Source organism: Balaenoptera physalus (genome assembly GCF_965194825.1).
Source record: "Balaenoptera physalus genome assembly, chromosome: 3".
Taxonomy (NCBI): Eukaryota; Metazoa; Chordata; class Mammalia; order Artiodactyla; family Balaenopteridae; genus Balaenoptera; species Balaenoptera physalus.
In genome coordinates this window covers 68,285,509-68,302,500 of record NC_138890.1, presented here as the reverse complement: position 1 = coordinate 68,302,500, position 16,992 = coordinate 68,285,509, and the positions used below count along the sequence as shown (strand labels likewise).

At 40.3% G+C, this 16,992-nt stretch overlaps 1 protein-coding gene across 9 annotated transcripts in view; it reads right to left on the bottom strand.

The window, feature by feature from the left end:
• RAPGEF6 (Rap guanine nucleotide exchange factor 6) overlaps positions 1-16,939 on the bottom strand; it is a 247,099-nt gene extending 230,160 nt beyond the window's left edge. For 7 of the 9 annotated variants that reach the window (XM_082457818.1, XM_082457826.1, XM_082457821.1 and 4 more), the window contains exon 1: positions 10,585-16,939. In XM_082457818.1, the coding sequence (XP_082313944.1) occupies positions 10,585-10,653 (69 nt within the window). In that variant the 5' untranslated portion in view covers positions 10,654-16,939. Of the gene's footprint in view, positions 1-10,472 lie in introns of all 9 variants that reach the window. The other 2 variants (XM_082457828.1, XM_082457823.1) reach the window with 2 other exon arrangements.
• Between the last annotated feature and the right edge of the window lie 53 nt (positions 16,940-16,992).

Here is a 16,992-nt window from a genome sequence, read left to right as displayed (position 1 = left end):
CTCTATATAGATGTCAGTAAAAAAACACAGTTCAAAGCTTAAAATGTAACCTAAAGTTCACTGATAAAGAGAAAGCAGTGGGGCACTACTGGACTGAGGAAGCGACTGATGAATCATGTGACCTTGAGCAAGACATTTTACCTCAAGTTCAGTTCCTTTATCTGTATGCAACCCATTTCACTAGCTCTTGAACCATCAGCTAAAGTATTTTTGGAAGAGCTACATATACATACGTTCACAAATACATGCTAGGTGGTGCTGCTACTTCTGCTATGTACTAAGTGTCCTGTCCAACAAGTCCCACTGCCTCTGCCACATGTCAAAGCCAGAAGCCCTAGGGCTGCCAAAATTTCAGTTTGGGGCAAAGTAGTGGAGAATGTCTGGTAGTAGTGAACATCAAATGGGGGCTGCTTATGCCTCCATAACCTCAAGTTCTTAATGAAGTGGCTCATTCAGTTTTTATTTACAGCGAGACCTCAGTTTAAACAGCCCAGTTCAAGGTAAAGCCAAACGATAACTACAATGTTACAGAGCTCACAATCCTACATCCCTTTCAAAGAACATGACTTTGTCAGTCAAGTTCACCACGCTTGGCTGCTCCTCCTCTTTGCAAAATTCCCTCTCAGGGAAGCTCCTCATCTCTCAAAAACAAGAGTTTATAGTGTCTAAACTCCTGAATCGCCACAGTTTTTTTCCTCAAGTTGGGAATCTCCAATACATGTAAAATGAGGCGTCATGCAAAAGAACTGTCTAATAAAGGCCCCATCCAGACCTAGTACTCCCTTTCTATACAGTTTAGCTTACAAATGAAGGTCAGAGGGGCCCAGAAGCATAAATAAGTTCTCTTATTTTCCAAGGAACCCTCTGAATGTGCATCTGCTGTAGAAAAGCACAACAGAATCGTTGTTCTGCCACCCTCAAGGATGCACACAGTGACTCACTCAAAAACGACTCCAAGTACAATGGTGCTCTTTCGCCAATTCAGAAAAAATCTCTACAAGTGTACACTTAAGAACCATTATTCTAAATTCTGAAATAGATTAACAAATAATTACAAGAATACTAAAGTTTACATTCTTTCAGTCCAAGTTCCCTCTTTAACTTTTGGTAACAAAAATAAGCTACTTTTTTTTTGTTTGTTTGTTTTTTAACAAAACCCTTTTCTGGATTGTAAATAGGCAATTACATTAACATCTAGCTGAGCGTGAAATATTTGCCCAGCAAAAGTTTTAAGCCACCTGGTTAAAAACACATGAAAAGTTAAAACTGGCATTGCAGTTAAAACTGGAAATGTGTTTCAAAGCCATATAAAACAGAAGTTCCTGTTTCAATGTATAACTTAAGTTCCTCTATCTGAATTGTCTCTGAAGAACTGCCAGGTAAAACACACAGTTTCTTTATGGTAATTGTACATTATTCATATTTTAATAAGAGGATATTAATGGCAAATTTTGCCATTGTGCCAAACTTCATCAGTCTTTTTTCCCCAGCACTTCAAGTATCAGACCAACAAAAATCACTACTAGAAAAATAGGGGAACAGTATTTTTCAGATTCCTTTTCTCTTTAAAGTCATTTACGCTACAAATATTTGCTACCTACTATGTAACAAGTATTGCATGATGGAAACTGGGAGATAAGGATATAGTCACTGTCTTCAAGGAACTTACAGTCCAGCCAGAGAGACAAACATGCTAGTAATCATAACACAGCACAGTAATTGCTATGGCAGAGGAAGGGACACAGAGGAGTGGGAGATGAGATTTCAGTGAGGAGTTTGGATTTGTCAAGTGAGAGGATGGTGTTCTAGACAAAGGAAATAGCAAACTAATATGTATGGCTACATTTATTGAGTGCTCATTATGATTGGCACTTTGCTAAATAAATACTTACATATATTATCTCATTCAGTCCACGTAACAATCCCCCAAAGATATTCAATCCTAAAGTTAGGTAACTTTCCTAGGGTCACTCAAATTCTCAATGCTAGAGCCCAGATCTGAAGTAGGCTTGTCCAAATCCAAATTCCAGGGCCCTAAACACTTTCCCACCCTATATAAAGCACACAGAAAGGAGAGTATGGCACAATGGACCATGCTTCTAATCTCTGTCTATATATCAGAATTACTTAAGGAGCCTTCTAAAAATACCAACGCTTGACACTCCATTCCAGAAGGTTCTAATTCAAGAAATGAAGGGTGGGCCTGGGCATTAAAAAAAATTCCCCAGGTTGAAAAACATATGTAGCCCAGGTTGAAAAGTACTGTGTTAGGATATTTACATTTCTCTAATAATTAGTGATATTGAGCATCTTTTCATGTGTTTGTTGGCCACCTCTATGTCTTCTTTGGAGAAATGTCTATTTAGGTCTTCTGCCCATTTTTTCAGTGGGTTGTTTTTTGATATTGCGCTGCATGAGCTGTTTGTGTATTTTGGAGATTATTCCCTTGTTGGTCTCTTCGTTTGCGAATATTTTCTCCCTTTCTAAGGATTGTCTTTTCATTTTGTTTATAGATTCCTTTGCTGTGAAAAAGCTTTTAAGTTTAATTAGGTCCCATTTATTTTTTTTAAGTTTTCATTACTCTAGGAGGTGGGTCAAAAAGATCTTGCTGCGATTTATGTCAAAGAATGTTCTGCCTATGTTTTCCTCTAAGAGTTTTAGAGTGTCCGGCCTTACTTTTGGGTCTTTAATCCATTTTAAGTTTGTGTTAGGGAGTGTTCTAATTTCATACTTTTACATGTAGCTGTCCAGTTTTCCCAGCACGACTTATAGAAGAGACTGTCTTTTCTCCATTGTATATTCTTGCCTCCTTTGTCATAGATTAGGTGACCACAGGTGCGTGGGTTTATCGCTGGACTTTCTATCCTGTTCCATTGATCTAAACTACTATGAGGTATCACCTCACACCAGGCAGAATGGCCATCATCAAAAAATCTACAAACAATAAATGCTGGAGAGCGTGTGGAGAAAAGGGAACCCTTCTACACCGTTGGTGGTAATGTAAATTGATACAGCCACTATGGAGAACAGTATGGCAGCTCCTCAAAAACTAAAAATAGAACTACCATATTACCCAGCAATCCCACTCCTGGGCATATACCCGGAGAAAACCATAATTCAAAAAGATACAGAAGATGTGGTACATATATACAATGGAATATTACTCAGCCATAAAAAGGAACGAAACAGTGCCATTTCCAGAGATGTGGATAGACCTAGAGACTGTCATACAGAGTAAGTCAGAAAGAGAAAAACAAATATCGTATAATATCGCTTATATGTGGAATCTAGAAAAATGGTACAGATGAACTTATGTGCAAAGCAGAAGTAGAGACACAGATGTAGAGAACAAACTTGTGGATACCAAGGGGGGAAGGGGGAGGGTAGGATGAACTGGGAGATTGGGATTGGCATACATACACTACTATGTATAAAATAGATAACTAATGAGAACCTACTATATAGCACTGGGAACTCTACCCAATACTCTGTGGTCACCTAAATGGGAAGGAAATCTAAAACAGAGGGGATATATGTATACATATAACTGATTCACTTTGCTATACAGCAGAAACACAACACCGTAAAGCAACTTTACTCCAATAAAAAATTTTTTTTAAAAAAGTACTGTGTTAGGATATAAGTAGTTTAAAATGCATGTGTTTGGGGGTGGGGGGTGATAAGGCTAGAGTGCTAGGCAGAAGATAATGGAGGACTTTACATCTTTCCCATTCCCCTCAGAGCCAAACTCACAAACAGTACACTTGCTGCCTTCACTTTCTTGGGTCTGATTCTCACTTTAATCCACTGCAGTCAGGCTCTGTATTCAGTCCACTGAAATCATTCTGATGGACGCAACCCGAGAATTTATGAGTCCTCACCTTTCTTGAACTCTCTGTAGTACCTGATATTAATGATCAGGGATTTCTTTCTGAAATGTCCTCCTGTAACACCACTCTTCTGTTCCCCTTCTACTTCTATAAACAATTTCTTTTCATTCTCTTAGGCAGTTTTCTTTTCCTTCCCTCATCCCTTTAATATTAGAGCACCCAAAGGGTCTGCCCTTCTATTCTCACTTAGTTTTCTCACTCTTGAGTATTCCTACCAATCCCATGACTTCACCTATGACCCATATGCTGTAGACTCTCAGACCAACTCAGACCCATAACCTGGTTTGACCTGAAGCTCCAAATGCTTACTGAACATCTCTATCTGTGTCTCCTGTAGAGAATCTCAAACCCTTTCCAAAACTGAATTCTCTTTCTACCCTAATTCTGCTCTTTAATAACGTACTCTTATACAGTTACCCAAATAAGAAATTCAGAAATTATCTGAACCTCTGCTTTACTCTGAACAGACCCAACCCAAGTCTGTCCCAACAAGCAAAAGACAGAAAAGTTTTGCCAGATTTGCCCCAGAGCTATTGCAGACGCTTGAGAAGAATATAAGGACAGAGTATATCTTTGCCTCAAGTGCAGCATCTGGGGTTTGAGGCAGTTACCGCAAGAGTAGGCTTGGACAGAATGAGGTGGCCAATCCAAAAGGGTAGGTGAGTCATGGTATAAAAAAGGATAAGTACATGAAGATCAAGGAAAGCCAAGAGAGAAGCTTCAAAGTCCAGTCCAGAGATAAAACACAAAGAACCAAGATAGTTTCATAGTCCTCTTGGTTGCTGTAAAGAATACACACTGAATGATTCCACGCAAATGAAATTCAAAAACAGGCAGAACAAATTTATGGTGAAAGATGTCAGAACAGTTTCCTTTGGGAAAGGGTACTGATTGGGAGGGGCAAAGGGGGAGTTTCTGGAGTACTGGTAATATTCTATATCATGATTTGGATGGTAGCTAAATATATTTGTGAAAATTAAGCTGGCTTATACTTAAAAGCATGCGGACTTTACTGTATGTGTATTACAGTCAATTTCAAAGTTTAAAAAAAAAAAAAAAAACTCTGGTGGGATGTACAAATTCCCGTTTCAACCAGCGACCATGTTGGGCCAATTTTACTTCCTCACTATTCCACTATGAAATATTCTGCTACCTTATCTCACTCCTGAACTACTGCATTTGTTTCCTATAACCAGATCCATATCTCCTGATTTCCCGGTTATCCTGATATAATCATTAACAGTCTTGGCTTTCACACAGAAAAATATCGTGGTTTGGACAAAATGTTATTGGTTCATCCTACTGTAAACCACCCTGCCTCTAATGTAGCCGGCCTGTGCTCTTCCCGACCGACCCCCTGCCCGCCCTACATCTTCAACAATGCCGACAGAGTAATCTTTGTAAAACTGATCTTATTTCTGGGCTTTAAACCCTCCAATAGTTCTCCTTTATTTACAACATCCAGTCCAAATCCCTGAAATGATCCAATCCTGCTATTGTACCCAGCTTCAACGTTTAACATCCACCACCATGTACCATCCCCTTACACACACAAACACCCCATACACTAGCCCAGTGTTTTGCAACCTTTTTTCATTATCACATCCCTCCAAAGAGTATTTTTCATAATTGCCACCCCGTCTCCAATTAAATATTAAGGAATAAGACTTTGTCAGGTAGGGATGAGTTCTGTGTAGATATTACTACACAAACCATAGTAATATCTAAGGTTTTTTTTCACTCCCCCCAAAAGACCCAGTTTTTGTCCCTTTGGGGATGACATCATCCCCATTGGGAATGCATACTCTAGCCTTACAGACTGGCTTCTTGTTGTACAAATGTACCTGGCTTGTCACCATTAGTGCCTTTGCTCCTGCTGCTCTCTGCCTGGAATGACCTCCCTTCTGGATATCATCCAGGCAGCTATTCACGATATCTAACCTTTAATTTAAGGCTCCTCCAAGAAGCCTGTCCTTTCCCCACTTGCAGTTGTAAAGTGCCCTATCCATACCTTTGTCACTAGTAACCTTAACATTTTACTGTTTTCACGTCTGTCTCCTAAGTCACTGAGAAATAGGGACCATGTCCAATTTCTCTCTACAACCTTGGCTTTTAGTATTGTGCCTAACATATCATCTGTTAACTGAATGAATAAATTAATGTTATCATCTGCGTGAGGTAACCATACATCTCAATTTGCTGGAGACAGTCCTTTAATCTGTTTTCCTGGTATAAATATTAATCCACCTCTTTTAATTCTCAAAAATGATCTGAATGATAACTTATATTGCTAACCTATCTAGGCAGTGGGAAATAATTAAATTCTGAGCAAGAATAGAAGATGATCTGATCCGAGTATTAGAAAGATCACTCTAGCAATAATATGACAATAAATAAAAAGACTCAAGCAAAAATTCAGGGGTGAAATGATAGAAGTGTGAACTAGGGTAGCACAGCTGGATAGGAAGAGGTAGAGAGAGATTCAAGATGTAAAATCAAACAAGGTTTAGTGACCAGTTAGACACAGAGAGGAAGACAGCAGGGGGAATCAAGAGTAAAAACACTGATTTCTGGATTGAGCAACTGGGGCAACCACCAGCAGAATATTAAAGAGGAGGAATGATGATGGTTTCAATTTGAGACTAGTGATTGAAGAACCTGGAGGACAATTTAGTGGTTAGATATATGAATCTGAAGCACATGGAAGGGGGTAACATGCGCTATACAGACCTAGGTGTCAGCCTATAAAAATTAACTGAAGTCACGGTGCAGAATGAGACCACCCAGGATGTACAAAATCAGCAATTCTAATGAACAGAAGTATTATCTTTTTAACATGAGGACTTTACAAAATTAATTCTAAATTTTGTTCTGTTTAACATATTTGTTGATCATTTAACATGCACAAAACATGGTATTAAGCACTTAGAGACAGAAATATAAGAGAAATAAGGTGTTCATTCCGAGGTAAAAAAGAAAGATTACAAAGAAAGAATGGCATTGAATATGGACTGAGTTGAGAAAAAGCCAAATTCAAGGTCTCAGTTTTGACTGTGGCATCTTTAATTTTGGCATGACGACTCAAAATAAGTACCTTAACAGCTTTTGTTGCTTTAGAGCACTTAGCTTCCCACAGAGTATTTAAATCTAAAATTTTCCGTTATAAAAAAGAAAAGATCTTTGTAAGGTGGGAAAGGAAATCAGAGAACTAGCTCAGGAAAGACAATGTGCTGTGGAAGGTGAATCTACACAGTAGGAGAAATGGTCAGAAAAGTAAAAACTGTGTTAGAACACAGTTCTAAATGGCATACTTTACAAAAGTTTCCATTCTCAGTGTCTGGCTCACTAGGATTATGCTTGAGTTGACATGTAAGGACAACAGATGGGTCAAAATAAAAGAACCATTAATTTTGTCCCAGAAACAAACGGAAGAGTTCTTTGTTCATTAATTATATGATGCAAACATCTGATTACAAGATTATAAGACACTGATTCTTATCTATTTGTATATTTTTTCATAATGCTTTGTATCCAGTACGTAGTCAAGGAAATATAAGCTGAATGAATGCTTTATCCCCTTCTATTACACACTTTATTGGCTTAGCTTCCAGGACAGCACCACTCTATCCTAGTTTTTCTTCCCCTGCACTGTTTGCTCCCATGCCTTCTCCTTTGCTGGTTTCTGCTCTTCTCCCCTGACCTTGTAGTGATCAAGTGCCCCAGGGCACTGTCTTTGGTCCTCTTCTATTCCCATGTACACTCACTACTTCGGTAATTTCATCTAGTCTCATGACTTTCAACATTATCTGTAAGCTAATAACTATAAAATTTCTATTTCCAACCCAGCGTTCTCTTTAGAAATAATTATAAATTGTATACGCAACTCCTTACTTGACATTTCTAACAGACATTTCAAATGTGACATGTTCAAAACTGAATTTCTGATCCACTCCCCTCCCCAAAACTACTCCTCCTGCAGCTTTCCCAGTCTGATGGCAGATCAAACTCTCTTCAATGGTAACTCCAACACTCCAGTTATTCAGGCCAAAAACCTTGAAATCATGTTCGATTCTTTTCTTTTCCTCAAAGCACAATCTAATCCATTAGCAAATCCTGTTGGCTAAATCCTGTTGCCATAATTGACTACTACTCACCACCAGCATTACTATCACTTTAGTCTGAGTTATGATCTCTTCCCTGCTTTAATGTGATAACCTCTAACTGATGTTCCTGTTTCTTTCTACCCTTGCTCCCACACAGTTTATTCTCAACCCAGCAAGCAGCCAGGGGATGCTTTAAAAACTAGGATAACATCGTTCCTCTGCTTCAAAACATTTTGGTGGAAAACAAAACCCTCTTTCACTCAAAGTAAAAGTCAAAGAATTTACAATTTAGGAAGTCCTGCATGATAAGCTCCATCCTACACCACCACTATCACCTGACTTCATCTCTTACCACTCTTCTCCAGTCACTCAGAGCTCCTTGCTATTCCTTGAATGCACCAGACACATTCTCATCTTAGAACTTTTGCAATGACTATTCTACTTGGAAAGCTATTTCCCCATATATCCCCATGGCTAACTCTATCACATGAATCAAGACTTTAATCAAAATTCATCTCAACCAGGACACCGACTACCTTAAATTGCACCCGCTCCTTGTCCCTTACTTCCAATTCCTTTATCCTGCTCTTTCTTTAACTAGCAATTATCAGCTAACATATTATGTAACATACTTGTTTATTATATTTATCTGCCTACTCCCCTCCCCCTTCTGTTAGAATGTAAACACCAATAGGGCATGCCTGTTTTGTTCACTGATACATCCTAGCGCACAAAATAGTGCCTTGAACTGGTAAGCTTTCAACAAATAATTGTTGAGTGAATATATTTATAATAGACCCTTAAGAGCCACTAAAAAGAATAAGGATCTTCTGAAAGCAGGCATGACCCTGTGAGAATTTCATCAAATTATTTATCACAAATAGCTCAACACTAGGATTCAATTTATCACTTCTTTATTGATACTTCTGTACCCCGAACAAATTCTACACTCATTCAAAAGCACTGCCAATGATGGGACATCCCTGGCGGTCCAGGAGTTAGGACTCCACGCTTTCACTGCCAAGGGCCCGGGTTCAATCCCTGGTGGGGGAACTAAGATCCCACAAGTTGCGTGGCGTGGCAATCAATCAATCAATCAATCAATAAAAGTTTAAAAAGCACTGCCAGTGATTCAAGCAGTTAATAAGTTATGCTGCTAGATGTCAGAGCTCCAGTCTGTGTACTGTGGGCAGTTGTTTAGCATTTCCTTAAACAACGCTGCTGTTCCAGTAAAACAAGATAAAGTACTTACACAGCACACACTGGCCAACATAACTTTGTGAACAGTTTAGGAAATTTCCTAAGGCTCAAAAATAAGCAATTTCAAAGTAGGTAATTCTGTTATTAAAGAAAATTAGGATCTTCCCATTAAAATGTGATTTTATCATAAGTAATATTTAAAAGTAAAACCTATATTATACATTGTAAACCTTGTATGATACTTTCTAATGATATAAAAACTATGGTAGATTCACCTGTTCAAAGTGAATGCTTTCAATTAACTCACAATGACCTCAAGAATTATCAGAGGGAAATTAAGACACATGGGATTACAAATGCAGGTCTCAAAAAGAGGACCGTGGAAAGTGGTAGAATTTGCTTTGTTTATACGCAAAGATCAGGATTTCCAATAAGAAAGTTTGACCCAGTAGCTACAATTACAGCTTGACTAATATCATGTCACAAAAGGTCAGCCCAAATTACTGAGACTTACTATGCAAAACATTATAAATCTGAAAAACACAAAAGTGACTTAGGAAGAACTAACCAAAGCACTTCATTTTATTTATTGCAATTACACACAAGACAATCCAACAATCCATTCACATTGTTGTTAGCTTTTGCTTTTTGGTTTAGGAAACATACCACTTATTATGGAAACTTCTCCAAATCAAGGAAAACCTTCCCCCCCCCCCCAATTTAAGCCTCTATAGGGATTGCCAAGGTTAACAGGTTTTAGTTATTTGCCCGAACACCAGCCTTCAGCTCAAGTGAAAATCATTTAACTCAATACAGCAGGTTTTGGATCCAAGCACAAAATACTGTAACATTTCCCAGTGACACAGTCTGAAAAACGACCTCCCCAGAACTTATCTTCAGATACGCATAATTCTCCACCAGAATTCATCATCTGACTGGATGCAAACTTTTAAACTGATCTTGAAAACTTTATCTTTCTTTAGGCAACTGAACAGTATTTCAAAGAACTTTAAGAGAAGTTATTTCTTAATAACACGGCTGTTATAGTTCACTTACAATTTTTCATAGTCTACCTACCTACGTGACAATCTCAGTCCGAGACCCACATTTTACCCTGAGAAAATACGATTTAGTAATGGTGCTTTTTTTATCGAAAACACTAGGAAGTCACCGGCAAGGACGGGTGTGCGGGGAAGGCGGCACAGCGAGCAGGAAAGACGGTCGTCACCCGCCCGCGACAAGGGCCTGGGTCAGGGCCGGGGACTCAGAGAACAGATACCTTGGCAGCAGGTGCGAGGCTCTGGCAAGGGGACAGTCGCCGCAAGTTTCGGACCGACAGAGGGATGCTGTCCGTTGGACAGCGGGAGGCGCGCCGGGACGGCTGGCCTTACCTCGGGCGTCCGCTCGGGCGGCTTCTTCTTCAGCGCCTGCCTAGCTCCGGGGTCCACGGGTGAGTTCATGGTCGCGGCCCTGGCCCCCGTGCTCCCCAGCCTGCCCTTAGCAGCCCACGCGACAGCCCATTCACCCTAGGTAGGGGGGCTACACCCTTTTCCCCCTCCCCTGAAGAAGGGAGCTCCGGACTGCGGGGGGACCGCGCTTTGGCAAACAAGCCTTCGCACCGCCCGCCCAGGGCCTCAGCCCACGCGCGACTGGCCAGAGGGAAGCCCGCGCGGGGGCGGAGGAAAGGCGAGTGCGCGTGCGCAGCACGCGCAAGCGCGCAAACGGGCGCCTAAGGGCGTGACTCTGCAATGACGTAAAAACTGGGGCGGTGCAGTGAAGCCTCCTCCAACCCTTCTTCGTGAGATTTGAAGAAACGTCGCGAGACCTCACCCAAGCCCGTCACGGCATCCGCCTCGGAGTTGGGGTTTCCGCCACTCCAGCTTCCGGTGGAGGGGCTGAAAACGCGCTGTGACCGACTGAACGAGAATAGCGTGTTGGGGATCGAACCCGTGCGGCAGGTGTTCTGGGTGGAGAGTTCTGTTTGTGCCAAAATACGGAAGCTCAGGGCATGGCCAAGCCCGGGGCGGAGCTCCAGCTCTGCATCTCCGACACCGCTCCCTTGGAGAACGTGCGGAAGTCGAAGCGGCCATTCGGCAAACAAGGAAGTTCATACCTTCTCTTCCCTGTCTTCTAATAAAACGAATCTCTTGTGGAAGGGGCCCGCCGAGAAGTACCTGCCTTGTCCAAGACGGACGCCCTGACATCAGGGCAGAGGAACCGAAGATTCGTGGCCTTGAGCAGGGGTGGGCAGCCACCGTGCCTGCAGCCAGCTCAAGAGTTACTGCTGGTTCGCGAAGTCAGTCTAGACTACGTTCACGTAACCAATGCCCAGGACAGCCTTCCCTCCGCTCAACCCCTTCTCAGGCAGCGGGCCTTAGGGTTGCCTGGCTCAGGAGTGACCGCTCTCTCACTACACTTTACATACTAGTCTGTTTCCCAACAGGCCGAATAAGGCAAATTAACGTTTATTTACTAGTCCCTTGGTAAGAAAAACATCTCGACTACTCTCTGCAGCAGCCACACACCTGCAGAGGCTGTTTCTGCCTTAAGGTCACTGACAGAATTCCAGAATCCATCGTTCTAAACAGTCCTATGTCAGCGTACAGATAAGCCGTACTGGTTACACAGTTCCTTACTTTGGAGCCTCATAAGCATGTCCTTTCCACTGAATACATCTTAGTATTTCTTACAGCAATTGGCATGGTTCACTAAATAACTCGAAGCGATTTAAGATTATGACGTTATTCACATTAATTTTTAATGACATGGTCATAAGTAACAAAAGGGAAAGGAGAGTTCAGGCTGCAACATTCACCGTTTCAGGGACCTAGTAATGATGGCTGATGTTAATAAGGGTTTTGTTTTCCGTTGGTCATTCACCTTGCCCAAACTTGAAGTTTACAACATAATATTAGCACATTTCGTTTTTAAGAATAGGACAAAAACCTTACCAGGGAAGTTATGACTCAGCCACTCTGGAAAGAAATTTTCAGTTGATCACAATTGTGACACTCACTTTCATCATTTTTTTGTGTATAAACATATCCTCTCAAAAGTCTGCGTAAGATCACAAAGGTTATCCCTTCCATTTTTGAAGCATGTTTCCAAAGCCACATCAATATTTTGAAAAGAGGGAAAAGGCATTAAAGCATGATGACCACGAGCTTGGACTTTAGGGGCAAACATCTGTATTTGTGTATTTAATAGGCCATTTCTAGTTAAATGACTTAGTTATTTGATATTTCTGAACTTAAGTTTCCTTAACCGTAAAATGGGAATAGTAAAAGACCTATTGCTTTGGAATTTTCTTAAGATTACATGAGATAATTTATGTGAAGCATTTAGGATGTTGCCTGCACAATCCAGGCACTCTTTATTATTTCTATTACTTTACCTCTAGGAAGTGATTTCTCTAAAGCATACATTCAAATTTGAAGAATTGGATAGGTTTTTTTTTTCCTTTACTGCTTTTTTTTTTTTTCATTAGAACTATTAAGAAACACATTTCAGTATTCATGAAGATGTGGAGCAACAGGAACTCTCATAAACTGCCAGTTAAGTGTCTATTGGGAAACCAGTTAGAAAAAAAAGAAGTATCTAGTAAAGCTGAAACTTAACATACCTTTTGACAGCAAGCCCACTCCTTGACATATGTCCTAAAAAATACCCAGAAAAGATGAACAGAAATGGTCACTGTTCATATTAGCCAAAAATTGGAAATAACCCAATTGTCCATCAACTATAGAATGGGTAAATTGCTGTATATTCATTCAGTGAAATACCACCTACATAGCACATGAATGAATCGCCAACATGTTGACAGAAAAAAAGCAAAACAAAATATGGGGTATAATTACACAAAGTTCAAACAAGCAAAACTAAAGTATATCACTTAGGGATGCATACACAAAAGTAAAACTATTAAAAGAGAGCAAGGAAATGTTCACGAAAATCAGGTTGCAATTTACAAAAATGAGAAGGGAGAGTATTATGATCAGGGTAGGGCACATGGAGGAGGGATGGAGATCCTGAATTACTGAAAATGATTTACTTCTTGACCTAAGTGATGGTTACATTAGTGTACATTTATTAATTTTATATAATACTTGACAAGAAAAAATTAAGTCTATAAAAGTAACTTATAGACCTTATAAGACAGCAACAGTAAAAACTGTATATTAATATCCACAGTAACTATACACACCTAAATTTAAGCATATTTTCAAAATCTATCTTGTCCTTTACTATCCTGTATTGTACTTTGGTATGCTGAAAAAAGTGAGGAGACAGTGAGAGCTCTAATAGCTATTTTCAGAGAAAAGCCAACCTCTACGATAGGATTCACCAACATTAACATATATCTGAAACAAAAAAGTAATGGTTCTGAATGCAAGTAATTTACTAAATTATAGGAAAATAAAAAGATGGTTAAGTCTTTAAAAAAAAAGCTTAACTACTTACCCTACCTTAATTTTTGTCATTATACTTACTATAACCTGACAGCATAATATCTTTGTCTATCTCCTCCACCAGCAGGAAATATGTAAACTTCGTGAGAAAGTCTGTGTTATTTACTGACTTATCCCTGGCACCCAGACCCATGCCCAGCACATAACAGGTGCTCAATCAATATTTGCTAAATGAACAAATTGATCTATCTAAGGACTAAGTGATTAAGAGGGGATTTTGCTGTTAAAAAGATAGACACTTGATTGCTTTCCAATGGCAAAGAAAGGTATCTGGCTAGACAACTATTCTATTATGCAAAACTGAATACTCATTAGGCACACACAATCATATGGCCATCTTTGCAGAACAACAGCAAACCATCAAAAGACTGAAGTTAAGAGCACTGGTTTTAATAGCACCTGGAATGGAGTAAGGAATTCAGATTTCGGGTATGCTGGGAAACTGAGTCACTACTAGTTGAAAACTAAGAGCACTTGCTGGCCCAAATCCAGAAGGTTTCTATCACTGAATAAGAATCTTTGAGGGTGGGGTCTAGGAATTAATACTTTCCAAACACTATCTAGGTGTTCCTAATATGCAACCAGGTTTGAAAACTACTTTCAACTAACTCAGGTTTTGGACTAGTCTGACCCATCTTAATTCCAACACAGTGAAGGGTATTGACTTGTGAGTGATGAACCAAATGTATGACACAAAAGTGGCATCACAAGTTTCTTGAGGAAATAGTATCTTCTTTATATTTACACAACACTTCAACAATGTTATTCCCTTTGAGACAATTTAGGTAACACTGCTTTTATCAATAATTTTACTTTGAGTGTTGAGGTGAATATAAAGACATGTTTTGGGACTGTCCTTGTTACAATGGTCACTTGGAAAGGAAGGAGTCTCCAGCCTCTTCAACTTAATACTCTCCTTAAATACAGTTATACCTAGGGGAGGTCTAATCAGATAGTGCTAACCTGGGCAGAGAGCTGTCTGCAACCTGATGAAGGGATAGGTCTAGGCTCATACTTTTATGAAAAGGAGAGTCCCTTTTAAAGGAAACGTTATAAGGGGACCAAATCCTGGGGTGTTGGCAAGAAAGAAGCCCCTGACCCGAGCATATGCTTTAAGACCAGAGTTCTCCTGAAAAAATAATGGATGGAAATTTCATCCATTTAAAAATCTCTTTCTAAAAATTTCTTTTAAAAAATTTAAAAGAAAATTCTTTAAAACTCTCTTTTGGATTGCCTGTATTTTCTTTTCTTTAGGGAAGTTTCAAATCTTAAATCTACAGCAAACATGGCCAAGTCTACAGTCTGCATTATAAAGCAACGACAGGAAGCATTACAGTCTCCAACTTCCCCCTTTTCTATCTGCCTAAGTCCTTCTCACTCAGAGTTACAATTCCCCAGCCCCCAGTGCACCTTCAGCTCATGTTTGGTCCAACTTGCCATCCCACCCCTACACCTCCTACAATGGCAAAGACAAACAAAGAAATCTCAGGTATCTTTACAACACATCTGTCATCACATCCTAGTTGGAAACATTCTGTTCTGAGACAGGGAAGACTATACGACCTCAGATTAAATTCTCTGTATTTCAGTTTCTCATTAGCAGAATCTATGCTTCTCAGAAATGTTGCAAGATTTCTTTAAATTTTTATCAGAGAACAGCACATATAAACACATGTATTATAAACCTCTAAACTATCTGATAAATGCTTCCCAAATACTTGATACTTCCTTTGTGCTTTAAAACAGTGCACTTAGTCTCTTCAGTCAAATGTAAGAGTAATAAATGTAAAATAATATGAAAACAGGCACTGCAAAAAGCCCCTGGCCTAATCCTACCTCCTGGCGTAACTCTGCCCAAATCAACCCAACCTGAGTAAGGCAGCTTCCCAACAGCCTACTCAGGGTTGAATCACTGCTGCAGAGCAGGTGCTAAGGACTGATGGAAGAGGTGACTTCCCTACAATGCAGATGAAGACGACAGACTTGCTCAGAGGGACATGCAAATCCGTGAACAGAACAGGATTAGAACCCAAACCAACAGGCCAATTTTTTGTTTAATTTTAAAGTCAGGGGCTTCCCTAGTGGTGCAGTGGTTAAGAATCTGCCTGCCAATGCAAGGGACACGGGTTCAAGTCCTGGTCTGGGAAGATCCCACATGCCGCGGAGCAACTAAGCCCGTGTGCCACAACTACTGAGCCTGCACTCTAGAGCCTACGAGCTACAACTACTGAGCCCGCGTGCCACAACTACTGAAGCCTGCACACCTAGAGCCCATGCTCTGCACAAGAGAAGCCACTTCTCATTGCCTTCTCAAGGCAACGAGAAGCCCACGCACCTCAACAAAGAGTAGCCCCTACTTGCTGCAACTACAGATAGCCCATGCACATCAACAAAGACCCAATGCAGCCAAAAATAAATAAATAAAATAATAAAGTCAGTAGTAATTTTAATTAGATACAGTGTTCTTGACAAGTTTACATGGCTTCTTCTAGTTTTAAATGATTGATATTCAGTTTGTTTTCACAAAAGCATTTAAAGAAAATTTCAATTTGTCATTGTGAAGATTAGGTCAAATGTAAGAATATACCATATTTTTTGGTTACTACATTTTAACTCAAAAGAATATATATTAGGAATTCCCTGGTGGCGCAATGGTTAAGAATCCGCCTGTCAATGCAGGGGACACGGGTTTGAGCCCTGGTCCGGGAAGATCCCACATGCTGCGGAGCAACTAAGCCCGTGTGCCGCAACTACTGAGCCTGCACTCTAGAGCCTACAAGCCACAACTACTGAGCCCACGTGCTGCAACTACTGAAGCCCGCGCACTCTAGGGCCTGCGTGCCACAACTACTGAGCCCGCGTGCTGCAACTACTGAAGCTCGCTCCTAGAACCCATGCTCCACAACAGGAGAAGCCACCGCAATGAGAAGCCCGTGCACCACAACGAAGAGTAGCCCCCCTCGCCGCAACCAGAGAAAGCCCACGTGCAGCAACGAAGACCCAACGCAGCCAAAACTAAAAAAAATAAAGAATAAATGTTAAATTTCCCCCAAAATAAAATAGATAGGAGCTGTACAGCAAAGGCTGGACAGATTACCTAGCAACCATAGCACCCCAAAATTACTGAGCATTTGGAGTGTGCCAAGCATTGAGATAAATTCTTGACATTCATTATTTCACTTGACTCTCACAACAACCTCATAAAGTAGATTCTACTAAATTACCAATACAGAAATTTAGTATTAGAGAAGGACATTATGAACAAGGTCACATGCCTAGAAGTGTCACATTTGGGAAAACAATCCAGGTAGGCCGGCACCAGAATCCATG